Source organism: Alligator mississippiensis, chromosome 13 (genome assembly GCF_030867095.1).
Source record: "Alligator mississippiensis isolate rAllMis1 chromosome 13, rAllMis1, whole genome shotgun sequence".
Lineage (NCBI taxonomy): Eukaryota > Metazoa > Chordata > Crocodylia > Alligatoridae > Alligator > Alligator mississippiensis.
In genome coordinates this window covers 1,922,467-1,947,504 of record NC_081836.1, presented here as the reverse complement: position 1 = coordinate 1,947,504, position 25,038 = coordinate 1,922,467, and the positions used below count along the sequence as shown (strand labels likewise).

General features: G+C 57.9%; 2 protein-coding genes across 2 annotated transcripts; both read right to left on the bottom strand.

Moving 5' to 3' along the window:
• Nucleotides 1-909: 909 nt before the first annotated feature.
• On the bottom strand, nt 910-3,592 carry C1QC (complement C1q C chain). Its single transcript, XM_019495284.2, has 3 exons — nt 3,466-3,592; nt 2,405-2,592; nt 910-1,989 (listed from the first exon to the last, which is right to left on the bottom strand). Exons 2-3 carry the CDS (start codon nt 2,583-2,585, stop codon nt 1,433-1,435), a joined length of 738 nt encoding a protein of 245 aa, XP_019350829.2. The 5' UTR covers nt 2,586-2,592; nt 3,466-3,592; the 3' UTR covers nt 910-1,432.
• Nucleotides 3,593-5,268: 1,676 nt separating this feature from the next.
• On the bottom strand, nt 5,269-9,852 carry C1QA (complement C1q A chain). The gene is made up of 3 exons (XM_059716256.1): nt 8,792-9,852; nt 8,055-8,224; nt 5,269-7,818 (listed from the first exon to the last, which is right to left on the bottom strand). The coding sequence occupies exons 1-3, from the start codon at nt 9,187-9,189 to the stop codon at nt 7,250-7,252; spliced, it is 1,137 nt and encodes a 378-aa protein (XP_059572239.1). The 5' UTR covers nt 9,190-9,852; the 3' UTR covers nt 5,269-7,249.
• Between the last annotated feature and the right edge of the window lie 15,186 nt (nt 9,853-25,038).

Here is a 25,038-nt window from a genome sequence, read left to right as displayed (position 1 = left end):
GTTTGGGTCCAGTTTGGGGAATGGCTCCAGGTGAAGAAACAAGGGAGCAACATCCTTTGTGCTGCTGCTGGGTAGGGATGCTCTTCACCTGCACGAGGACCGGGTGCCTCTGTTTCGCAGCAGGGGGTTGAGCTCAGTTGCCCCCGTGCAGTGCCCGAAGGGAGGCATCTCTCTCTCTGAACCTGTTCTACTTAATACCGAACGGTGAGAGGTTTTGTGGGCTAGATACGGAGTGAGGGCACGTGCCTGGCCAGTGGGACATCTGGGCTCTGCTCTCTCAACTAATGATTATTTTATACAAGATGAAACAGCATCAGTAGGAAAGGCTGAGAGCAGCTCATCCTGGAGAGCACCGAGTCCTCCAGAGGGAAAATCTGCCCCAAATGATTGGGGATACATCGCATTGGCTGTGCTCACTACTTGTTTCTAAACCAGGTCAGCCAGACTTGTCCTGGGTCCCCTTGGTCACGTGCCCTTGAGAATCCAGCTCTGTATTTTTATTTAAAATATATATATATATCTATAATCCTGAACGTGAAACAATTCGCTTTAGGTTGAGTGAAAGTTTTCTTCCACCCGAAACAAATAGGTTTTGATTTGCCAAAAATTCAGGACAAAGAAATGGGTTTGGTTTGACCTCAAATATAGCTTTTTTTCTTGGATTTCCAGTCTGAGCTCCCAGCCGAGGAACTGGCCTGTTCCAGGCTGCACCGCTGTCCTGCCCGCCCTCAGCTGCGCTGTTTTTGGCTTTGAAACAAGGCGGTCTCCCCCACTTGTGCCCACCCACCCCTTCAACCACAGGCTGTGGACACTGGTGCCACCGCATGCGCACAAACGTGCGTATGCACACATAACATGTGCACATGCACACACACACGCTGGGCTCAGACAAACACAAGATAGCAACTGCCTGGTGCAGAAAAGGATTTATTCAGCGCTTGCGCAGATGAACTACAGGAAAAAGTTTCCCCTCCAGTTCCCCCCAGGCCGCATCTGGTCGTAGTCTGTGACCCTCTCGGTTAAGTGGAGAGACCCCGGGGTGACTTCAGCGCTTGAAAGAAAGGGGGTTAATGAATGCAAAGAGCACAGTAGTAATTAGGTGTGGCTGGGTTTAGCAGTAGCAAGGGAGCTTTTATGGGCTGGCTTCTTGCTAGGCAGGGCCCATGTGTCACACCTGACGGCCCTTGAGCTACACACGCTCCAACCCCAGGGCCTTGGCTTGTTTCTGCATTTGGGCAGGATTGTTCTGGGAGCATGCAGGGCTCTGAGCCCTTCCCGGAGGCTGCCAGGCCCTGGGTAGAAACCTGAGCAGAGACCTGGGTCCACTTCCAAGTCAGCGCGGGGCAGGGTGCGAGCCAAGGGGTGCATTGCAAGGCAAAGAGGCTGGCATGTTTGCAGTCAGCCAGCATCTGCCCAGGCTCGTCCAAGCCACCTAGTCTGGAAAGAGCAGGAAGCCAGAGAAGACGCTGTCAGAGCCACCAATGCCCACCATGCCATTGTAGTCGTTGACGGCCAGCCACGTTTGGTGCCCAACCTCCATTTTCAGGAGGATGCCTCCGGAGCTGACTTGCTTGCTGTTGGAGATGTGGTCGCAGAAGCTGGCCACCTTCTCCCTGTTCTTGTACATGATGACGCAGAGGTTGGCAGTGAGGGAGGCATGGAAGGTGAAGAAGTAGACGCCTGGCACCCGGCAGGTGAACTTGCCAGTGGTGGTACTGTAGTCGTTGCTGATGTCGGTGATGACGCGGTTGAAGATCACGGGGGTGTTCTTGGCCGGGTGCTGGGGTGTTTGCCGGGTCACGGAGAATGCTGCCTGGTGCCTCTGCCGGTAGCTGCCAGGATCGCCAGGCTCTCCACCCAAGCCCGGTTCCCCGGGGTCTCCCGGGGTGCCAGCGGGGCCCATGGGACCAGTCTTCCCAGGCAGGCCAGGGATGCCAGGGTCTCCTTTCTGCCCCTTGGACCCCTGGGTCCCGGGAATGGCTGGGATGCCTGTGGGGTCCAGAGGACTCGGTTAGGACCAAGCAGCAGGACCAGAGGAAAGGCCCTGTCTGCTCCGTGCACTGGGACAGCTCCCTACTGCTCCCGGGTCTGCAAAAGGCAGATAACCCGCCCGGCTCCGGTCCAGCGCCCGGGCACTGAGCGCGCCTCGTTGCAGCTGCTGGGCCGCTCCAGGAAGGACCTGGCATGGAGTTGCTGGAGCTGCTCCGACCGTGCCTGCCCCGTGCATGGGAGCCCTGGGCGGCAGGATTGCCCCCTCCTCTGGCCCTGGGCTTTGTCCCTCCGAGTGTGTCCGACCGGAGGGGTACAGACCACCCCTGCTGAGATCTGTCACCTCAAACAGCCGCTGAGGCTCTCCCAGGTGCTCCTGGCCCTCATGGGGTGAGTTTTGCCATGGGGCACTTACCTGGCTCGCCTTTGGCTCCTTTCTGTCCATCTCTGCCATCCTTGCCTGGCATGCCAGGATTGCCAGGCAGCCCAGGGGTCCCATAGCAGTTGTGGGGAGCCTCCGCTTCCACTGCCATCTCCCGAGCCAGGAGGAGAAGGGCCAAGCCCAGGCCCAGGGCGTCCCAGAGACCCTTACCCATATTGATCCTGTAAAGTGGAAAGAAGATGGGTGCTGGGGTGCAGGGCAGCGGAGGCACAGGTAGGCTGGGGACGTGGCAGGGAGATGCTCCGCCAAGGCTCCCTGCTGTCAGCCAGAGAAGGGCCTCCCTTGGGAAGATCTCTTGCCCATCTCTGCAGCCCCTTCCCTCCTGTCACCTCAACTTCCTGGGCATGCAATGTGGAAGAGGCTGGGGGGGCTGGTCTGGCTGCGGAGAGGGGTGCAGCGACTGCTGCGGGCCGCGTCGTGCATCCCGGGATCCCAAGACCCTAGGCCTGAGCCTTCCCTAGCCAGAGCACCCTTGCCCCGCTGTGCTGTGGGTGTGCTGGGGCTTTGTGGGCGTGCTGTGCTGCACCCCACAAAGCCCTGCCAGGACCCTGGGGGCAGCGGGTCTGGTCCCGCAGTGGCAGTAGAGCTGAGGCCGCCGGCGGCATTGACCTTGGGGTCACAGAGCTGGTCCTCCTGGTACCAACGCAGTGGTCGGAGACTCCTTTTAATGCCAGGGGCATAACAAGCATCGGTCCAGGACACCATCCCGGTCCTGCACGGCTCTGTGGGTGCCCCCATCTGTGTGTAGAGGACCGCCAGCCAGCCCCTTGCCCCCCAGTAGCCTCCTCAGGGGGCTTGCCACCCCACGTGCTTGGGCTGAGCCATGCACGGAAAGCCTGAGGTGGAGCAAGCCCCTTGCCCGGAGCCTGCGACCGGAGCACTGGCCACGCCAGGCATCTTCCTGCTGAAGACCAGCCAAAAGCAGCCATGCACAGCCACGCTCGGGGCCCACGGTCAAGGCAATGCCCCGCACAAAAGGAGCCAGCGGGAGTGCAGGGAATACCCCGGCTGGAGCCGCCCTGCCCACCTCTTACCTGTGCGGTCCGGCACTGCAGGGAGCTGGGTGTGCCGCGGGCTGCTGGGCAGCGTGCCGTGCCGTGCCGTGCCGTGCAAGGCTCTGCCGCTGCAAGGAGGAAGTTAGTGGCCAGCTGCAGGCAGGAGCAGGCCCGCGGGGAGGAGCAGCCGCTCGCTGGGACCCCAGCCGAGTTTTACTTCCCCCTTGCCTGCCTGTTTCTTCGGAGCAAGCACTTTCCTTGAGGTTGGGCCCTTCTCAGCCCTCCCCCCTGCACAGGGCAAAAACGGGGGCCCTGTGGCAGCCGCGAGAGGACACGACCCTACAGACTGCCGGGAGGTGATGTCCCAACAGCACTTCTTGGAAACCTGGGACCGCTGGGGCCACCCAGCCCACTGCAGGGGTGGTGTGGGGGCTCTCGATGGGCGTTACGCTCCCCCGGCCTCGTGCCTTTCGTTGCCACTCTGGCCAGCTGCAGCCCAGCCCTCCCTGGAGAGGGCAAGCCGCCTGCCTGGCAGGGACCCCAGGCAAACAGCCAGGTGGCCCGAGGCAGGGGCTTGAGGCCAGGTACTCCCAGGTATCGAATGAGGTAGTTATATGGCTTTCCAACTTCCCACTGCTCTGCTCTGCTGCCCCGCAAGGGTCCGGGATTTAGTGCCCTCTGCCCTGGCCCAGCTCTGCCTGCAGCTGGATGCCCGTGGGGCCGAGCTACAGGGGCCAGTGGTCAAGGGCTCGGCTCCAGTGTTATTCAGAGAATCGGAAAATGAGGGTGGGAAGAATGAGGGTTGAATAGAGCTCGGGGGGTCACATCTAGTCCAGCCCCTGCTCCAAGCAGGACCAGCCCCAACTACAAGGCTTTGTCTACCCAGGTCTTCAAAACCTCCAAGGATGGAGAGTCCACCGCCTCTCTGAGTAACCTGTTCCAGTGTTTTATTTAGTGAGAGAGTTTTTCCTAAAATCCAGCTTCAACCTCGCTTGCTGCAGCTTGAGCCCATTGCTCCTTCTCTCACCTGCCCCCACGGAGAACAGCCCAGCTCCATCCTCTTTGCAGCCGCCCTGCAGGGAGTTGCAGGCTGCACCCTTTTCCCTCTGCAGCCTGGCATGGGTTAGCCTCTTAGAGAAGTTGCCCTGTGCACACGGATCCTGCTCCCCACCTGCCAGCCTGGAGCCAGGGCTGCACAGATCCAGGTGCTATCTCCAGGAAAGAGAGTCGCTGGGACAAGGGGGAGCAAAGGCCCTGGAGCAGAAGGGAGCCAGGTCCATGCATGCTGAGGCAGGACCCAATCCGGACCAGTGCCCCGTTGTGCTAGCTGATGGCTTTGTTCCAGCTGCGAAGGAGAAGAGGGTTTCCTCCAGGAGACTCTTGCACCGGGCCCACCTGCCTTCTTGCCCTGTCTCCACGCTGCAGCCCATGGGGAGGAGCAGGGACTCTGCTGTGTGCGGTGTAACAGGTCCCATCCCCAAGTCCCCATCCTGTAGCTGCACATCTGTCTGTGGGGGGCCGTGAAGGTCAGACCCGGCCCAGGTGTCCCTCACACCGCCCCGGGGAAAAACCTCCCTCCAAACACTGGCTCCTGGGACCTCCTCCGGGACAGTGCACTCTGAGCACGAACTCGCTTGACAGTATTGGGATGGGAGCTGAGGCTGGGCAGTGCCTGCAAAGACTGGCGAGCTCGAGCCCGGAGGCCTCCCTCCCTTTGCCCTTTAGGCCGCTGCTATTCAAGACGCAGATGGGATGACATGGAAATGGTTTTGGGAATGGGCCCGGGACACTGATGGTGCCACACAGATGTGTGAATAGGACAGAAGAGCCAAGACACTGGAATGGGAAAGCAAGCCAGCAAGGGGACGTTTATTTGTCTGTGCTCACTGGAAGGGTGTGAAAGGCAGGAGTGGCCGGGAGCCAGCTCCCCGTTTGCAAGGCTTCGTACAGCGGGAGTCGCCCTCTTCAGCAAGTTCCTTCCAGAGAATAAAGGCGCCGCAGCTGGACGATGGCACTGGTGGCAGCTGATCCCGTCTGGCACGGTGTCTCAGACTACAGGGAGGATGTGGGTTGCTCTCACACCGGGGAGAGACGAGCATCCCTGCACTGTGATGAGGGAACGTGCCGTCTCCAGGGAAGGGGACGAGGCCTTCGATGCCCAGACACAGCGTGCGGTACTATGTGAATGCCCACTTTTCACGGGGGAGATGCAGGACAGCTGCCAGGGGTTTTGTGTGCCACTGGCCCCTAGCAAGGCCCTTGCTGCTGCTGTCCTGCAGCTGGCATCTGCCCATCAGCACTGCCTGCCAGATGTGGAGATGCAGGGGTGCTGGCGGGAGGATTAGATGCTGCTTCCCAGGCTCCTAGCTGGGATTGCAAGCCCCTGAGCCCAGCAAAGATAGCCCATGTCTGTCACTGCCCTGTCCCCCCCCGGTATAGCCTCTTTCACCAACCACATCCACATTAGGGACAGCGCTTTCCACGGAGATGTGCACTCAGACCCATGGCTGTGAAGCACCAGCTGGGAGATGAAGCTCTAGGCAGCACATTCGGGGGTCTCACCTGGTCAGCACGTCTAACCCAGGTCGGGACAGGGGATGAAATGGGCTCTTGCTCCATCCCAGGGCTCCGCGCACGAAGGTGCATGTGCGTGTGTGTGTGGAGATGGGTAGGGTAGACACGGCGGTACCAAAGGAGACAGGTGCTGTAGTATGCGAGGTCCTATCCTGGCTGCCGTCTGCTGCAGCAGGTGCAGGATTATCGCCACGTCTGTGGAGCCCATCTCATGGCTACTACACATTGGCAGAAAGCCCGACAACAGCCTGGGGTACTGGCATAGCCGCATCCTGCGCTATCACGTACATACCTCTGCGCTCAAGGAAGGGTTAAGGGAAAAGTCTCCTCCCTCACCACCAGTATAAATCTGGAGTAAATCCACTGGTGTTAATGGGGTGACTCTAGATTTGCCATGGTAGACTTGGGAACAAAACTTGGGTCAAGTGCAAGACACCTGCCATGTCTGTCTGCCGGAGCCCAGAGCTGAGTCCTGACACGGGGATGAGCAGTGGAGCCAGCTGACCAGCTCGCTGGTCCTCCAAGGGCCCCACGTGGCCTGTGTGGCCCTTACGGCTGGGATGCTGAGCCACGTGGCTTAAAGCATTAGCTGCCCATTGCCCTATGCCATGGCCCCTGGTTCTTGCCAATTAGAAAAGAAAATCTTTAAGGACCACAACGGGGCAGTGCTAAGCATGGGAGGCTTTCTGACTCGCACCCGACCATCCCATCACATGCGGTGGCGTGGCTCTGAATCTGCCAGGCATGGCAAGCACATAGGACCAAAGCCGTGGTCCCTTGAAGTCGATGGAGCAGGACCTGGCCTCTTGCCTCTCCCAGCTGGGTGCTTTAACAACCTCTTGTAGCAGCACAATATTACCAAACAGGCCCTTGGGAGCTCAGCCTTTCCCCATCAGCATCCCCACCCAGCAGGCATCTTGCATCCTCCCACCCCATGCGGTGTGCCTGGGCACTGAGCTCTGCTGCCCCGTGGGCGGGCATTGCTTTGGCCACGCTTCTCACAGCCCCGCATTCGGCTGCTAAGTTATACGGTGACCCCCAACCAAGGAGGGGGCAGCAGGCGTCTGTCCAGACTCCCCTGTCCCTCTCCTTGCACGCTCCTCTCTCCCACAGATACGCACGTGTGTGGTGCCCTCAGGCCAGGGCACTAAGCTGCAGTTTCTTGCTAAGACCTGGGTTTCCTTGCTATTGCAGGGGGCTTGATGAAGCTGCGTGGAGGGGGGCTAGGTAGCAGGGTGGGGGCAGTCCATCACTCCCTCTGCGGGAACAGCATGAAGCCGCTAAAGACGCTGTCGGCCTCGGCGCCGTCGAACACCCGGTTCCCGTTGCGCGGGTCGCTCTCAACCCAGACCTGGTCCTGGGCCGCCAGGCTGAGCACGCTGCCCCCCGAGTTCACCTGTAGCAGGCTGCGGCTGTTGTCGTCGCAGAAGCTGACCACCTTGGTGCCGCCCTTGACCAGGCTGAGACACAGGTTCCCGTTGGAGATCACCTGGAAGGCGAAGTAGTAGAAGCCCGGGGCGGTGCAGGTGAAGCGCCCTGTCTGCGCGTTGTAGTTGCGATCCTGGTCGGTGATGACGTTGTCGAAGATCACGGTGTTCCCACGGGACAGCGGGCTCTTCCTGGAGGCGGAGAAGGCTGGGCGACTCTGTTCCCGGATATTGCCAACCTGGCCCTTGGTGCCGGGCTGCCCTGGCTCGCCTGCAGGTCCAGGGAGGCCGTTCGGGCCTCGGTAGCCCTGGCCCCCTGCGTTTCCAGGCAGCCCGGGTTCCCCAGCATCCCCTTTGGCTCCCTTTATCCCGGTCCTTCTTCCTGGCAGCCCTGGACGACAAAGAGCAGGTGGATGATGACCCAGCCTTGGCCTAAGTGCCATACACTGCTCCACAAGCCCTTCCCAGCTCATGCCCCTGCCCCTCCAAGCCATCCTGGCCCATTGCCCCCAGCTCCCCCACCGGGTGAGGTGCTGGCCAGGCCAGGCGATCCTCTGCTCAGGGCAGCAACAAAGTCCCAGGGACGACCTGTGCTCCCAGCCCCGTCAGCTCCAGCTCACGTCTTACCTGGGGCTCCAATGTCACCTTTCTGGCCTGGCCTCCCATCCAGGCCGGGGACTCCTGGGTAGCCGTCTTTGCCATCTGGTGCTCGGCACACGTTCTCCTGAGGAAGGACAGTGCCCAGGATCATGGCCAGGGCGCCGGCCACCAGCCAGAAGCTGCCACCCATTTTGCCTCTGCAAGAACAAGAGCCCCACAGGGCGAGCTGTAGGTTTGGGACCCCATTGCTTCCAGCCACAGACACCAGCAGCCCCACAGAGACGGCAGAGCATGGGGGAGCAAGGACCCCTGAGGCCGGACAACCAGACACACGTGAACGGACAAAGCTGGGGTCCTAATTGCACACACAGCGACATGTAGACACAGACCTACACACACACAACGGCATACAGACACATGTGCACATGCACACACACATGCTCAGACCCAACTTGTACCCCTCCACCCCCACCCGGACCTGAGCAGGATCTCTCCACCTCCGGGGCACAGGACAGATCTGAGCTGGACGTGCCCTGCACCGTATCTCTCAGGGCTGTTTGGGCTTGAGGAGAGAAACTGGGGGCCAGACTGGGGCAGGAGAGGCTTTTCCCAGTCAGTAGAGACGGTGCAGAGCGGGGATTGCAAGGAGAAGCTGCACGTTGGCAGCGCGGTGTCGGCAGCCCTGTCGCAGAGGCCTCGGATAAAAGGGGGCGGGGGAGCCCTGGGCTGGGGACAGCGTGGGCCGGAGGCAGAGACCGACTTACCTCTCCCGAAGCAGCAGCTGGAGCTGTCCAGGCAGGTGGCTCTGCCGGCTCTCAGCCTTCCCCAGAGAGGAGGAAGGAAGAGGAGAGCGGGGAGGGGGAGATCCGCTGGGTGCTCCTGCAGATCCAGGGCAGAAGCTGCTGGGTTTCACTTCCCTGCTCATTTCCCCTTTTGGGGCTTTTCCCTGCTTTGCACAAAGCTGCTGGAACAGCGTGGTCAGCAAAAGCCCTGAAGTTAGCATCCGAGCCACAGCAGATGCAGGCAGAGGTTTCCCAGCAGTGCCCCCCCGCACAAACCCACGGCCCAGCTCCGTGCCTGGGTGCCTTGCCCGTCTCAACTCCCCCCCTAGCCCTGCCTGTTCTGGGAGCGCGAGAGCTGTGTGGGATGTCCTTTTCTCCATGGCCACACAAGTGTGGAGCTGCCAGCAGTTTGCACGCGGCCTTTGGTCATCTTGCCAGCCACGCACGCTTTCACCTTCCCGGCTGCCCGATGTGACACGTGGGGCGGGACTGTTGCCACCTGCTCCTGACAGCACCGACCGGGCAGAAGCCACCGCGTTGCTCTCGGTCCAGGTCTCTGAAGTGCCACGTCTCCTTGGAGGGGTCGCAACTCGCTTCCCTCGTCCCAGGAGGAGAAGGGGGTGCAATTACCTTCCCCCTAACAACCACCGTTTCAAAGCTGCCGCTCAGCAGCTGCTTTATCAGTCTACCGTTCTCTGCTCATTTCATACAGGACAAACTGTGATCGAATGGCCGTCGGGTGTACCGGGAATGTATATCCGATGAACCGGACCTGTCCTGAGAAGACCGTACTCACTCAGGCGAATGAAGGGGAGAGGCAGGAGCGATGGAGGAGGTGTTAATTAGGGGGTCTCTGCAGATCTCTGGCCTGCAGGACAGTCCCTTGGCCGGGGAGGGCTGCCAGGCTTCCCAGCGCCCAACCCCTGGGGTACGAGGCGGTCTCCGGTGTCGGGGACTAGCAATAGGGCGTGGAGCTGTGATGGAGACAGGCCATGGCTCTGCCATCGGAAGAGTCGCTCCCGGAGCGGAGGGCGCTCGTCGCGTCCGTGCCGCCAGGGAGGATTTATTTCCTGTGGAGTGAAAACGTTATCAATAAATGCAGCCTAGCCCCCAAGATCTCCCAGCCGCTCCCCCCGTCTCCCTTCTAGAATCGGTCCTTTCTTTTGCCGGGCTGGGGAGGACCCGCGTCTGGGGTAGGGGACGTGGTGCAGAAATAAACGGTGTTGTCTCGTCTGCTGCCCTTCAGGCCGGGCTGCGCAGGGCGCAGTGGAGACAGGAGGCAGGCGCTGGGAAATGGAAACCCACGAGGTGGCGGTGTTGCCTCAGCCACAAAACTGGGAACCGCCAAAGGTGGGAGCCCGGCTGGATCGCCCAGCCTCCCTCCCCTGCCTCCTCTTCCAGGGGTCCCTCACAACCGCCGTCCCCTTCTCCCCATGCAAGAGGAGCGCGGCGGGTACCGGAGTTCATTCTCTCTCCATCCATCCACACGTCTGTCTGCCTGTCTGTGCATCCATCCATCTAGCTAGCCATCTACCTCTCCAGGTAGCTATCACAGACTCGTGGAGAAGTAGGGCTGGAAGGGACCTAAGGGACCCCCATAGGTCACTAGTCCAACCGTCTGCTTGAGGTCGGGTCAGCCCTGTTCGAATCACCCCAAACGAATCCATGATCTAACCTCTTAGTAAAACCACCCTGACACAACCCTGACACAAGCACAAGACATAACAGTGTAGGATGCTGACATAACATCCTAACCTGCCACAGGTAAAGCAGGGGGACTATCTATCTATCTATCTATCTATCTATCTATCTATCTATCTATCTATCTATCTATCTATCTATCTACCCACCCACCCACCCTCTGCCCAACTCCCCGGTATCGAATAAGGCTAGCTATGGCTATGGATGGGAGCAGTCAGTGGCATTGCCTCCTGCCGAGCTAATAGCTACTAACTGGACAGGACTGGGACCGGGGGGAAGGAAAGGGACTGGGGTGCTGCCAAGACCATTGCTGCTGCGAGACGGTGCGTGCTGCAGGAGGGGGCTCGCGCGGGAGCCTCTGGAGACCCTCTGACGTGCAGGACAGCGGCTGGGGAAACAGCGCTCCTTGGCTTGTGAAACAATAGGCGCGAAGTGTCAAAAGCAAGGCAATCTGGCGGTGCTGCCTTTGATGCGGAGGCGAGATGGAGCTGTGTGATGCATGAACACACAGCAGCCGCAGGACGCCGGCGAGCTGCTTGGAGGTAGCGTGTGACAGAGCTGTAGCACAAGGTGAAGTGGCACGGGGCGAGGAGAGCGTGTCTGCGGAGCAGGGCCTGGGGCCCGGCAGGCACGGAGAGGAGGTCAGCGTGGCAGGCTGTGTGCTCCAGCGTGTCACGAGCAAGCCCGTTCTCCGCACCGCTCACCTTGGGGGCTGGCACCATTTGACTCTGAAGAGAAGGGACGGGCAGGAGATGAAAAGGAGAGGGCATGCAGAGCAAGGGTCCTGATGGGGGGTCTGCTAGGGTAATGAGCTCCTCCACCTCCTTTTATCATTGGAAACGGGTCAAGGGCAGGAACATTTCTGTAGGCTTCTCTTCGCTGAGACCTGAGTGGCAGGACAGGGCAGGAGAGGGGAGAGACTAGGAACAAGACACTGCAGGCTTCGGCGCCGAGAGGGGAGACGAGGGGTCTTCTCCAGTCACCAAGCACAAAAACGTCCCCATCTGGGTGATTCTGGCCCGGCTGGTTTGACCCCAGCGAGGGCAGAGTTCAGCTCCCGGGGGATGCCAGATCCCTGCTGCAATCCTCTTCCCCAAGGCAGCCCCAATAAAGGACCTCCTGGCCCCAAAGTACCTGGGCTAGAAAAGCCTCGCCCAGGGTTAGCACCCATGGGACAGGTCGTACCTCCATGCAGAGGGGCACACGCCGCAGGCAGCAGGGCGAGGCTGTCCTCCATGGGGCAAAGCATTGGGTCACCCCCTGTTCCTTCCTTGCAAACCCGGTCGAAGCGGTGCTAGGGACGGGGTGGCAAGCAGATGGGCGCATGCCTGCGGGGCACAGCAGTGCAGGGGTCCTGGGCTACATGGCTGGGGCAACTGCATCTGGGGAGCCTCTTCCTTGCCCTGGGCCTCGTGCAGCCCCGGAGCAGGCCAGAGGCGAGCTTCCTCCCTGCCCCGTGCCGCCCGTTATAGCGCGTTCGGCCTGGGCAGGATGGCAGCACCCCGAAGCCCCCCCGTTAATCCCCGGCCCCTAAACCAGCTCCCTCCCTCCACGTCTCTCTCTCCCCCTGCTCCCCCCTTTCTCCTTCAAATGCTCTTCCTCCTCTTTCATCTCTCCACTCCTCAGCTTTTGGAGGAGCTGGATGTGATTTCTCCCCCCTCCCTCCTCTCACTGTGTTTTATAGCCTTTGATTCCCATCTCTTTATCTTCCCTTCTCTTTACCCGGAGTCCACTTTGCTGCATGTCACTCCCGTGCCTTTCATGCAGCTGTTCCTCGCAGCCTGTCATCTTCATTTCTGCAGATCCGTGCCTCGTGTGCCCCCTCCTTCCCCCCGAGGCGGCTCATGGAGACCCAGGGCCTTTTCTCCCGTCCACGCTAGCCCACGTGGGGCTGTGCAAGCCCCTGCACCCCCGCGCTGCCAGGCGTCCGAGACCTGCGCTCTCTAGCAGGCTCTGGGCAGCTTCCCAGCTGTGATGCTGGGGTCAGAGCAGGGGATGTGCACCTTCTCGTTTGCCAAAAATATGCCTTTGAATGTGCTCTGCATAAAATCCTACAGAAGCCACCCTACCCTATGTCCTCACTGGGAAAGCAGGGTGTGGGACTGGCAGCCTGGCTGGCGATGGCAGCCCCCAGACAGCCCTAGGAGCGTCAAGCCGTGGCAGGAGAGATGGTCGCAGAGAGAGGGAAAAACCCGGCCCAGCTCTCCCGGTCCCTTCCATCGTGCAATACGTGGCACTGTCCCACCAGCCTGGCCGTGGTCTGGAAGCTGTCCTGGTCCACGCGGGGTTCCCTGGGTCAGGGCAGTCTCTCCTTTCCTGCAGGAGACGACAGCAGGGAAACCTTTGACTTACTCTCAAAGAGGGACACCGTGCTGCAGGTCTGGTTTCTGTACCAGCAGCATTGCGAGAGACGCTAGCTAGGCACACTGCCTAGGGCTGAGCCCCACAGTCCCTGCACAGCTCCCTCAGCCTGCTCCCAGGTGGAGGCAGGGACCCTGATTAGGGCTGGCCTGGGCCAGGTCCCTGAGCAGCTGCACCTGCAGCCAGTCACCAGCTAACGAACCCTGCCCAGCCCAGGGACAAGGGGTCCTGGCCGGGTGCTGGGGGCTCCTCCTCTCCATTTGTCCCAGCTGGGGCTGGGGTCTGCCCTGGCCAGCCTCTGGATGCCTGTTTGCTCGGGGTCTCCTGGCTCCTGACCCTGGCTTCGGCTTTTCCCAGAAATCGGCTCCCTCGTTCCAGACCCGGGCTGAGCTTGTTGCTCGGACTTTGCCCTGTGGATTGCGCCTCAGCCGTGGTCACTCGGTTGCTGCCTGTCTGGATGCTGACCCTGTAGACGCTGCTCCAGGTTCTCCTTCCAGCTCTGGTAATTAGCCCCCGGACCCTCCACCCTCCCTCGCAGACCCGATTCCCACCCCCGGCCCAGTCCCCTGAGTCTTGGAGCACGGCCCGGGCTCTACGGTGTGCGACGGCCCCCGAGCTCCGTTCCAGCAGCGTGGGGTGACCGGGCACGTCCCGTTGTCTCTTGCCCCTTTCCGGATGTGAGCCAGCATTGCAGTTGTGGGGGTTTCCTTTGCAGCTGTCTCCTGCCCCTGTCCTAGCTATAAGCCAGTTTTACAGCTGGGGAAGGCAATATGTGGCAGACAGACATTGCCTCCCCGTGGCTGGACTGTATGCCCTTTGGCAGCAGAGCACAGTGACCATCCTGCTTGCACTGCAAGTGTTTTGGGGCTGCAAAGCACGGGTTTAGAGCGGGACATGCAATGGGATTGTGGTGGGGTCTGGGCCAGGTTGGCAGCTTGTAGCATACACCCAAATCAGCAGCGTGCTGCCTGCTCGGGCCCTCTGCAAGCTGTCTAGGGCTGTGGTGGTCAATTTTCTAGCTGGATGAGTGGCACAGGGCCGGTCCGCTGGCTGGATCCAGCATGGGGTAGGTGCTCGGGGTGTAACTTTGCTCCCAACATTCGCTGTTGTCCTGCAAGCAGGCTTTACAGCATCGGTTCATCCTGGTGAAGGCCAAGCAGATCCTTGCAGAGAAGTGCTGGAGCTTCCACAAGCATTTTGTACCATGTTTGGGTCAGTAACAGGAGAAACTGGGACATTTCCGGTGTCCCCGAAGGGCTTGCTGAGACCCCAGCTGAAACAGCAGGACCTGGGATGGTCACTTTTTGCTGGGTGCATAAAATACTCTGAATTTGCTGCCTGGGGCAATTCCACTAACTGCCTCGTTAGACAGACCAAGTGGGCTGGAGGGCAGCAAACAAGCAGTGCTTTTTAAAGCCGTTTCGTGCTCCCGATCTCACTCTCTTCCTCTGCCCCGCGTTGGTATTAAAACGTGTTCAGGCCCTGATGGGCATCCTAGAGCTGCTGCGGGGAGCGTGCCCCAGCCTCCACTCCTTGCTCCAGACTGTCGTGGCCTGCAGCTATTTCATTTCCTTAGCTAACTTGTTTGATTGTTTCCCCTTGCTTTAATGTATTTGTTAGTTATTAGTTTGCTGGAGTAATGAGCAGCTGTGGATTGATGGCTTTGCCATGGAAATTGGCCTCCACTGATGTTTGCCACTGAAATCTGTAGGGTGGGAGGGTTTGACATCAAAGGCAGACGCGTGTTGGGCATGAATAGCGGAGAGGAGAGCGAGTCTGCTCGGCGGGTGCAATGGGATCAGGGCAGCGTGTCTGGATGCTGGGGCTCGGGCCCTCTCCCGCTTCCTCTGAATACGGTGGTGTGGCCGGTGGAGATGGCCCAGGTGTGGTGGGGCAAGACGGGAAGATATGTAGGGAAAGCAAATCATCTGGCACCTTCCTGAGTTGAGGCCTGGAGTCGGGTAGTCCCGAGACGGCCCCGGCACTGACCTGCCAGCTTGGGATTTATTACTTCGGCAGGCTCTTAATTTCAGAGCAGCGCCGAGGGACAGGGAAACGCCTGGCCCATAATTAATTACTGATTTTCCTGTAATTGAGGTGATTTTCTGCAGAACTGTCTGTCTGATTATAGTGCAGAGGAAGTCATTCCCCAGCATTATTTTATAATTATTTGTTGTCAGTGTCCTAATCGGGACCTGGTCCGCCCCCCAAAGCCCAGCCCCGAGTCCCCTGCACTGAAGCGAAGCTGGGCAGAAGGGTTTTTGACCCTATTTCCTGCACACAACACGCACCGCAATTTCCAGCAGCTCTTTTCTGGGGGGTGCATCTTGAATGTGAGAAAATAGGGTGGTTCAAGTGAGACCGGTGCTGTATTGTAGTGCTGCCCAGCTTTGGGGGCTGAATGCCCAAAGGGCTAGACCGAGGCAAGCTACCAGTGCCCTGGGTTGCATGCTGCACGGACACCCCAGCCCTGTTGCACCGTGCGGATAGTCCCTTCCTCTCCCTGCTGCACCGTGCACCTGCATCCAGGGCCCCCGCTGCCCTGTGCGGGCCCTGGGAGATGCTGCCTTCTTGATCCATGACTTAGAGCAAGGTTTTGAAGCCCTGGGTAGACAAAGCCTTGGCTGGGATGATGCAGTGGGCTGCATCTTCCCTTTCCGGCTCGTGGTGCCACATTGAACTCTACAACCTGCTAAGAGCCTGCTTCGTGGGGACGGTGATTCGGTGGTTGTGGAGGTGAGTTTGCCGTGTGGCTCTGCGGTGGGTCCTTGCACCTGCAGCCACCGGGACGTGACACATTGGAGTTTAAGATGGGGTTTTATGGCACCCTTTAAATGACCTCGCTCTTAATTCCCAAGAGGGTTTCAGTTTGGGGATATGAACTTGGATACGTTGCATAAGTATGTCTAATTCATCTTAATCATTTAAGTGCTCAGAAACCTCTGTTAGGGCCATGTGCTGGACAGCGGGTGCTCGCTCTGTCACCGGTGGTGTCCCACTGCTGAGCCAGGGCCTGTCTTTAGCTTTGTTTGGCAAAACTAGATCAGACAAGCAAAGTCTGAGGATTTGGCTTTTTCCCATGAAAAAAAGGTCCCAGCAGGAAATTTCTGACCAGTTGCAACACATGCCATGGGCCTGAACATAAAACTGCTATTGATGGTGACAGGACAATGGCATGTGGCATCCCTGAGATTAATACTGATTGCCGAGGAAGGTGGTGGCTTCACTAGCTTTTGACATCTCTTAGATCAAGCCTGGCTGCCTTTCTGGAAAGTGTGCCTTAATAAAACAGCTGTTCCAAACCAGGGTGGATAGGTGAAAGTCAATGGCCTGTGATATCCAGGAGGTCCTTTCTGGTCTTCACCTCCAAGGACCTGTGCACGGTCTGAGAGACGGTGTGTGCAAACGACCCGAATGTGGGGAGAGCATCTGCAAGTGCAAGACGTAAGTCTCGCAGCCAGGCAGGGAATGAAACTCCAGCCCGAGTCCTGGCCGAGTGTGGTGCGTGCAGGAGGCACGGGGCGGTCCGGGGCCTGTCAGACTAGACAGTTGCAGAGAGCGTTTCTACTTCTTCGGCGCTGCGGACTGTTCTTCCATTAGGCACATGCATGTGGCTGCCTGATTGCTCACGGAAGCGATTAATCCGGGTGGAAAGGAGCCCTGCCTCCTTCGACAGTCCGCACACGGCCCAGCTTCCACGTCAATGCATAGGCACAGCGGAGGCCGTGCCCTGTTATACCGCTGTCGCGTGGCATGCTTGCACCCACACCAGGGGAAGAAAATACTTGGCTGGTTCGTGAGAGGAGACCCAGCAAGCAGGACCTGCGGCTACGGGCCAGGGCTCGGCAGCCTTGGACGAGCAGCGGGTCAAACGAATGCAGCTCGGACCCAGGCAGCCCGCTCACCGAATTGCTGGCATGCACCTGCAGCCCACCGCAGTGCAACTGGATCCTCCCTGCTGCCAAATCGCTGCAGACGTCCAGGTTTCACGAGATGCCGTGGTGCAGCTGGATCCGGCCCGTGGGTTGTAGGTGGCTGACCTCTGATCCAGGGTCTTGGGTTCCCTACCTCGATCCATGAACGCAGCCGGGCTGCTTCCTTATTCATGGTCCAAGTCTTCCAGATTCCTGATTTGAACTGGGTGGTCGGTCACCAACATCCCGTGCTGCCTCTGTCCCGTGACGGGGTGACTGCTACCCCTAGTTCCAAGTTTCCACTGTCAATGACTGAATAATATACTCCATTTATTTCTTAGAATAGGCTGCTTTTGGCAGTAAACTCACTGCCAAGAATACAGGCAGATAGTTAATGTGAAAAGGATGCAACAGAACGATGTTACTAATCCCCACAGATTTAATTATACATCTTGCCATAGGTGGTGCATTTCCCAAAGTCCCAGCTCCCGGAGCCGCGTGACTAAGAGAGACTCAACTATTGTCTGAAGTACAATAAATACTGGGCACTCCTGGTCATGTAGAAAAGCTTGAATGCATTGCCAGCCTTTTCAAGGCCCAGATGCAAGAAGGCAAAGACAAAAGATTTTAACATTTTGTCTTTCAAAAAATACTGTGTTTTTTAAAAGCCCGTCTTAATTTTGGGGTCTGGCTAATGGTTTCTGAATGCTTGCAGCTGGTAGAGCAGCTCAGCACACCTGAGTCCCCTCCCGCTTTCAAACCGGTCTCCCCAGACCGTTCCTGCAGCATCCGGGGCAAGGGTGGGTTGAGAGATCAGGCCTCACAGAGTCCAGCCATTACCCCTGCTTCAGGCAGCGGATGCAAGAGCAACCCAGACACGCCATACTCGAGTGGTGCGAGCTTCACGTTGGTTATCCTAGACCCCGACCCCAGAGCTGGAGAGCTCACAGATGCACCGTCCCCTGGGGCGCTGCCTTCCCCCGATTAACCTTGGGGTGCAGTTTGGAAAGTGCAAAGTGGTGAGCGGGTGCCCCTGTGCCGGCTCTGAGGCAGGCGGGCATCTGGGCTGGGCGAGAAGCAGCCTTGGGGAGGTGGCCCTGGAGAGGGCTCTGATAGCAAACGGGTCTGACTCAAACAGCAGCAAAAATCAAGTGTGCTATTTAATAAAGAGCAAAGAGGGGACAGCTAGGATGCCCTGAACTGCTTAGCACTGGAGTTGGAGTGCGTGGATGCCACGAGGCCAAAAGGACAAACCAGGAGCAGGCGTGACCATGCTCTGCAGCCTCGTGGCAATTCTCCGTGCCAGAGACTGGGTCGCATCGTGCACGCGTGTGCGCACGCAGAGCTCTGCAGCCGGCCCACAACCAGCGCTGCATTGTCTCCTGCACCCCTACCATCCTAACACCCAGACGAGAAATGAATGGGCTTTTGGATCGGGGTTGAGAACAAGTAGATAATCTGCATGCAAAGTACTTGCCTTGCAGGCATCCGGCTCATGTGATGGAGGCAGGAGACAGGGCAGGTTTATTATACCTGGGATTATGGAATTATTTGACAACAGCTCGCTGTAAGCCGATCAGAGGTCCGGGAAACAAATGCTGCTCCGCATTTTTATTAGGGCCCAGCACCGCCGAGCCGCGTCGTCGCTGAGGGCGGCTGCTCCCTGCCTTGTGCATGGGTGCGGGGGCTCTGCCGGATGAAGGCAGGAGAGGAGCAGGGCAGGAGAGGGGTATAGCATGTGTTATAGCTGCAAACACCCCTCCGGTCCCTCAACATTTCAGACTCTAGCAAGGAGCCATAGCCCAGCCACATGCACATCGGTGGCTGCTACTTGTCTCCATGGCCAAAGCTGTCCCGATAGAGTGACCCTTTCCTGGGCTTGGGAGCGCGGGGCGGGCTCGGGCGTAAGCGAGAGGCCCTGCTTGCTCCTCTCTGCCATAGCTCAAATGGACCGCCACCGCCACCATGCCCAGACTGCTCTGGGGCTGCCCTGGCTGGGCGAGCCTGGGGGAAGCTGGAAATAGCCCTTTGTGAGCCATTTTTAGCTACTCATTTGGAAACGAGTTTTGCTGGCAAATCCCTCCCGCACGCTGTTAATCTCCGTTAGTGGAAGGCTATGATTACCGCGAAATGAGGCCGCGGACACGTGAATCCTCAGCCGCACGAAGCCAGCCGTGCAGCGGGAGCGAGGCAGGGGACCGCCGAAAACCTTCCTACCAAGTGCCGTTATTAATTCGCGTTCGCATTCATTGTAATAACGACTCCAATCGCCGTGAATTCAATTGGCATTAGCTGCTCGGTGCCAGCAGCTGGGGTTTGCTAAGGAAAGGAGATTATGCAAACACAGGCTTGGAGCCCTTTGCGATGCCAGCGCCTCTGCCAGCGGGTCAGCTCCAGTATAACACAGACGGGGCCAAATGCAGCCGGCGTCCGGAGGTTGTGGGTCGTAACGGGGCTGCTAGACGGGCCCAGGGTCACGCGCCGCTGAGCAGAAGCTGCGGCAGCGCAGCCTGCTCCGCTCCGGGGCGGGGGAGAGGGGCAGCCCGTGCCCCGTCCGCAACCAGCGTGGCCCTCGGGCGGGCCGAGCAGATGCCGCATGTGGACTAATAATGATAATTTAGCACTAGAGGCCCTTGGCTGCCTCCACTATCTTCATCCGCTCCCGCCCGTTGTGTGCCTTCCTCTGTCTTCAGGTCTGAGTCTGCATCATCTTCGTCTTGCTTGTCCGGGCGGTCTTCCCCTCCAGCACTTCCTTGGCTCTCTGGTTGCCACCGTCCTTGTTGCACTCTGATTTGGAGGTCTTTAAGACCCGTGGAGGTTTGAGGTCCTGTTTGGACAAAGCCTTGGCTGGGATGATCTCGGTGGGGCTGCTCCTGCTTGGAGCAGGTCCCTTTCAACATGCATTTTCTGTGGTTTCCTGCACGGGGTTGGGTTGAAACACCTCGCTATTGGCTCTTCTGCTCCGGTCCTGTGTTATGGTGCGGCAGAGATTTTTCCGTAAAAACGTCTTTCAGAACGATCTAGTCACGTCTTATTTGCTTGTGAGAGAGCCCAGCTTTGGCTGCCAGAGGGTGCGTGTGGCCCGGTTATGATTAGACCGACTCCAAGCTTTGTTTTTCCCTGGGATGAGCTTGGATGACAAGAGTTTGTGCGGTGCAAAGCCGGCTGTATTTCTTCCTTTACATTAGCACGCTGTGCTGTATGGAGCCTAGCTACCTGAAGTAGGTCACTTGCTTAAAATCTGTGTTGTTTATGGTTCTGGGAGGTCCCTGGTTTCCCGCTCTCCTATTTACCAGCAGATGCTGCGTTATACGTCTCATCAGAGCTCGTTCCCAAAGCGAATGTCGCAGGCCAGCTGGGACACGTGGAGACTGCAGACCCAGCAAAAGTCTGAGCCGGGCTGTCTAACTCCCATGTAAGACGGCGCAGGGGAGCTGGGATAGCGCTGCGATAAGCTAGCGCAGCCATGGCACTGCAGCTTGGGATGAACTGAGGAGCGGAGAAACCCCTAGCAGGGAGCTGCGGTTAGAGACATGGCCCCTTTTCCCGCAGCAGCTCTGCTCCTTCTCCGCCGTGCCCCTTCCTTTGCTGGCCAGACTCAGCTCTGCAGAGCCAACGCAGCTATGGCGTACAGGGCTATACATTATATTTCTTCAAGCAAAAGCACAAGGTCCTATAGCGCCAACAACGTTCATCGTCCCACACAACGAAGAGGCTCGGTGTCAGTGGGAGCACGGCCAGGTTTATATGTATTGGCTAATGCTGGGCAGGTCCTGATCCATGTTTTTCCATAGGAAAAACCTTCTCAGTAGGAGGGAGGTGAAGCACCGGACCAGAAAGGTGGTGGCATCTCCATCTTTGAGGGTTTTTAAGATGAAGCTGTGGCTGGGATGATGGAGTTGGGGCTGGTGCTGCTTGGAGCAGGGGTTTGGACTAGATGTGACCTCCTGAGCTCCCTCCAGCCCTCATGGCCTATGAATCTGGGGGGCACAGTGATGCTGGTGACTGGCAGTGTCCTAGGGAGTGTGCTCGAGCACAGGGGCATGGGCAGCCGGTCTTCTTGAAACAGGGCTCCTCTTTGTGCGATGCCTCCTGCGATCCCTTCCTTGGGTTTTCAAGGAATAAAGTCCACCTCCTAGCATCAAGCACCCATATTTTTCAGTAACAAGAACAGGAGTGCAATGCAGTTGGTTACAGAGCTGGCAACCTACTGCCCAGATTTATCCCTGAAAACCAGAGGTTTGTCTTATGTGATAGAAAGACCTGAAACATGCCACGTGCATCGTCTCATCATTGTCGAGCATGACGAGGGGAAGTAGACCGGCACGTCCACGTGTGGTGTCTGCAGAGATCAGTACGGTGCTGGAGACGCCGGTTGAACCTGCAGACTGCACACATCGCTGTTGGCCTGGGATTGCAGCAGACCTCGGTGTCTCTTCTAGCCCTGGGAGTCATCCTTTTTCAGTGAGTTGAGCTTACAAATATCTTGCTAACTAAGGTGTTGTGAGACGACACGGGTTGTCCAAATGCGATGTATTTTGTGCGCCGTCTGCCAGTGACAAACTTCCACCCCAAGAAGGATGCTGAACATTGGGAAGGGGTTGTGGGAAGAGCTAAGAGAACAATTGTGCATGGGAAACCTTCCTGGCAGAAGTTAAAGAGCACCATTTAATCTGTCCAAGACTGTGTTAAGAGGTGATTTGGCCACGGCCTGCCATAACTGCAGAGGGAGAGATGCTGAGAGCAGGGGCATCAAGGCAAAACGAGGCGCAGCGGCTGGAAAGGAGCTGGACACATCCAGGCTAAGAAATAAGCAATGATGACCATCTGCCACTGGAACAACTTGCCGATGGATGCGGCGGATACTCCATCACAGAAGTGCATCCCGATGTCTCTCCAAGGCGCTCCGAGTGACTGCGGGAGGCTCCCCAGACTGGATCTGATTGAATAATCAGAGCTGTCTCTTCCGGCCGCCTTGCAATGTATGAAACGATGGATACTCCATGTCCTGGTAATGCATTGCCCGGGCTCGTGGCTGGTGGCCCCTGTCAGCAGGTTTGAAGGTCAAGGAGTGAGTGATGGGGATAGGATGTGACACTCCATTTTCCACATGGCTTATGTCAGTTCGGGAGAGGCGGGCGCAGCTCCATTAGCAAAGGGGGGCTCCCGGCTTCCCACTGCGGCTAAGCCATGCAGAGAGATTTGTCAGACTCGGTGCTGAGGTGATGCTGGTGCAGGAGACGGGCGAGAGGCGAGGATGCTTGTGGGCGATATCCTTGATGGGACGGAGTGGATGGTTGGTGCAGGGACAGGGATGCTTTTGGACATCACTGCCCTTCCTCAGGCCTTTGAGATGACAGCATGCAGCAGAAGGAACAAAAGCTTTCTAATCTCTCTGATACTCACCAACCCCTGCGATAATGGTCCTGCTTAACAAGGTTTTTGTTTTAAACTATACCCCTTTTCCCAGTCTATTCAAAGCCTTTGTGAGCTCTTTGTGGCAGGGAGCTTGCTGCAGGTGCTGATGTTACCATGGCTTTTGCAATTGCAAAGGGCCTTTCAGGCACAGCTGTAACACAGATCTGAAGAATAATGAGTTATCTGAGCAAAGCTAAAGCTAACAACAATATGGGAGCCTTCGCTGAGACATCTCCGGCACCTGAGACACCGCCGCCTACCCCAGACCAGAAGCAGCACAGCTGCCTTTGCACAGAGCTGTGTCCTCGGGCTCTGCCGAGGGTGCAGGACCCAGGGGAGCGGGGACCGGCAGCACTTACCCCTGCCCACGTCCAGGACCCCGTGCAAACTGCCTCTTTTCTCTTTAAGCACCGATTCCCCGAGGTACCGTGGCCTGTGCAGCCTTGGCCCAGGTGGAGACAGCTTTTGGCAGGCCAGCCTGCCCAGATTTCTGGCCCTCCTCCAGCTTTATTAATTGCATTCTGCTCCTGTGTCAGCGTCGAGGCAGCAGCTGCTCAGCGGCGGGTGACGCCGGCCCCCTCCACGGTGTCTATCGTTCACGCTTGGGAAGCGCGTCGGGATCCTTTGGGCGCAAAGCTGCTCGGAGGCACCGGGATCACCGTTGTTCCAGGGCAGCCTTGGGATTTCCTGCCTCGGGGTCAGTGCCCGGCCCGGGACCCCCCTACAGCAAGGCCCCACGGGTGAAATCGCTCCCCACCCTCCCCTCTTATGACCAGCTTCACATTGGTTTCAGGACGCTGCTGCCTCGGCGGGTGTCGATAGAAGTTATAATTTACAGATGCTCCCTTACAGGAGCCTGCAGCAGTTGGGACCCGGGAGACAGCGGGAGCCTCTGCACGCTCACTAATGCACCTTAGATACTGCCTGAAGAAGGGCGATTGCACCCAAAAGCTAGCAAAGAACTTTTTTCCAACTACTCGGTCTAATAAAAGATATCGCATCTATCCAAAGCACCTGGCCTGCCCATGTCCTTAGACCAACACAGCTACAACCCCAAACCCAGCCACCTCAGATACTGCGCATTTAGTTTAGTACTTGCTTAATAAAGTCCTAACTAATAGTAATTAGAGATACTGCGCAGTAGTGCCAGCTCACGGGTTTTTTTGTGACACTTGCTGTGCATTAGCCTAATACCTGCGCAGCAGGCTATTCGCACGGTTTTTACCCGCCACGCGCCTGCGCAGTGTTATTAGGCTAATGCGCAGTAAGCGTCTCGTGTAGATGCACCGACTGCCTTAGGGTGGTCAGGAGAGCTCTTCTCAAGCACATACACCTGTGTTAATTGAACCCGGTAATCGTGTGGTGTCACAAATGGCGAAGGAGAGAGACTCTGGGAGAACTCGAGTGCCAGACCAAAAACACAGCTGGAAGCTGAGAGCGGATGGTTGTCTCTGTACAGTAGTGATCTGCCTGCACACTTCTAGTCCCAGCAAATGGACGGTTAGTGATGGAAATGCTGCAGCCTCGCCCAGCTCTGGGCAGCACGGCAGAGAGCTGGAGGGTGCTCGGACACGGGGGCAGAAGAGAAAAATGACAGGTGGTCTTGCATGGTGCGGGGGGAGAGCTGGCTGCTCGTGACACCTTTACTATTAAGACAGCTAAATTAAGTTGTGCAATAAATCCCAGGTGAAAGGAGACTGCCATTAGAGTCCATTAATATCCAGTGACCCCCCGCACTCTGTTCCAGGCAGGTCCAGTAAGGCCCGGTCCTAGGCCAGCATTGAAATGGGCGCTGCTCTCCTACAGAAAAATGCTTTTGTTTTCTGCAGTCACTCCAGCTTTCAAGGCAAACTCGTTTTGGAGTGGCTAATATAATGATGATTAATGACAGCTGCACCACCCTTCTTTTCATCCCATTATTGATCTAAAACACCCCCCCCAAAACCCCAGAGCAGAGCTGGAGATTAATTAATTCTCTCAAGAGCAGGGAAAGTAATCAGAGTGAAATCAGATAGAATTTGGGACTGGAGCGTAATGCAAATGAGGCGCTGCTCAGGTTTTGTTGGGGTCTGAAAGGACTCAAATTCCCAGCCAGTCCCCCAGGAAGGGCTGCTTGGCAGAGAAAAATGCTGCGACAGCAGCAGGTAACACGGGAGGAATCTAGCAGCTCGGAAAAAACCTGCTGGAAACTGCACGTTTGCTTAGAAAAGTCAGCAAGTGATTTCCCAGCAACGTCAGCAGGTCCTGAATGGCTGCAGCCATGCGAGCTGGGGATGGGGCACATCTGCCTGGAGCAGAGGCGCTGGCTTCCCCTTGGCACCGGGGACGTGACCCTGCCTTTGCTGGCATAACTGAGCTGCTACAGCTTTGACTCCGTATTGACCAGGGACCGTGGCTAGACTGGCTCACGCAGTCCGGCCAAGCTCAGCTGAAACCCAGGCACTTCTCTAGTGCAGTCACACACCTGCAGGCGGTTTGCGCCAGGTGTCTAGCCTCCACCTGGGCTGTGATAGACGCCCACACGACCAGCCAAATCTAGGTGCAAGGTGCAATCCTGCACTAGGGAAGAGTTTGCACTGCCCTTTGGTACGTGACTGCAATGCAAGCGCTTGTTGAACTGGTCAGACCCCAGTGGTGCTAAGGAAGGGGTTGTGAGATGAGATGGGAGCGCTTGGATTGATAATGCATGCGCGAGAGGCGTGGATTCGCATATCTGCAATCCCCATGGGCTGAGGAGAGACCTGCTCCTCTGTACAGGACGTGCCTGGGGATCTCCTGGCTCGGGCTTCTGCTGCTTACCTGCAGTTCGACTTTCTGGGAGCTGAACAGTTTGCT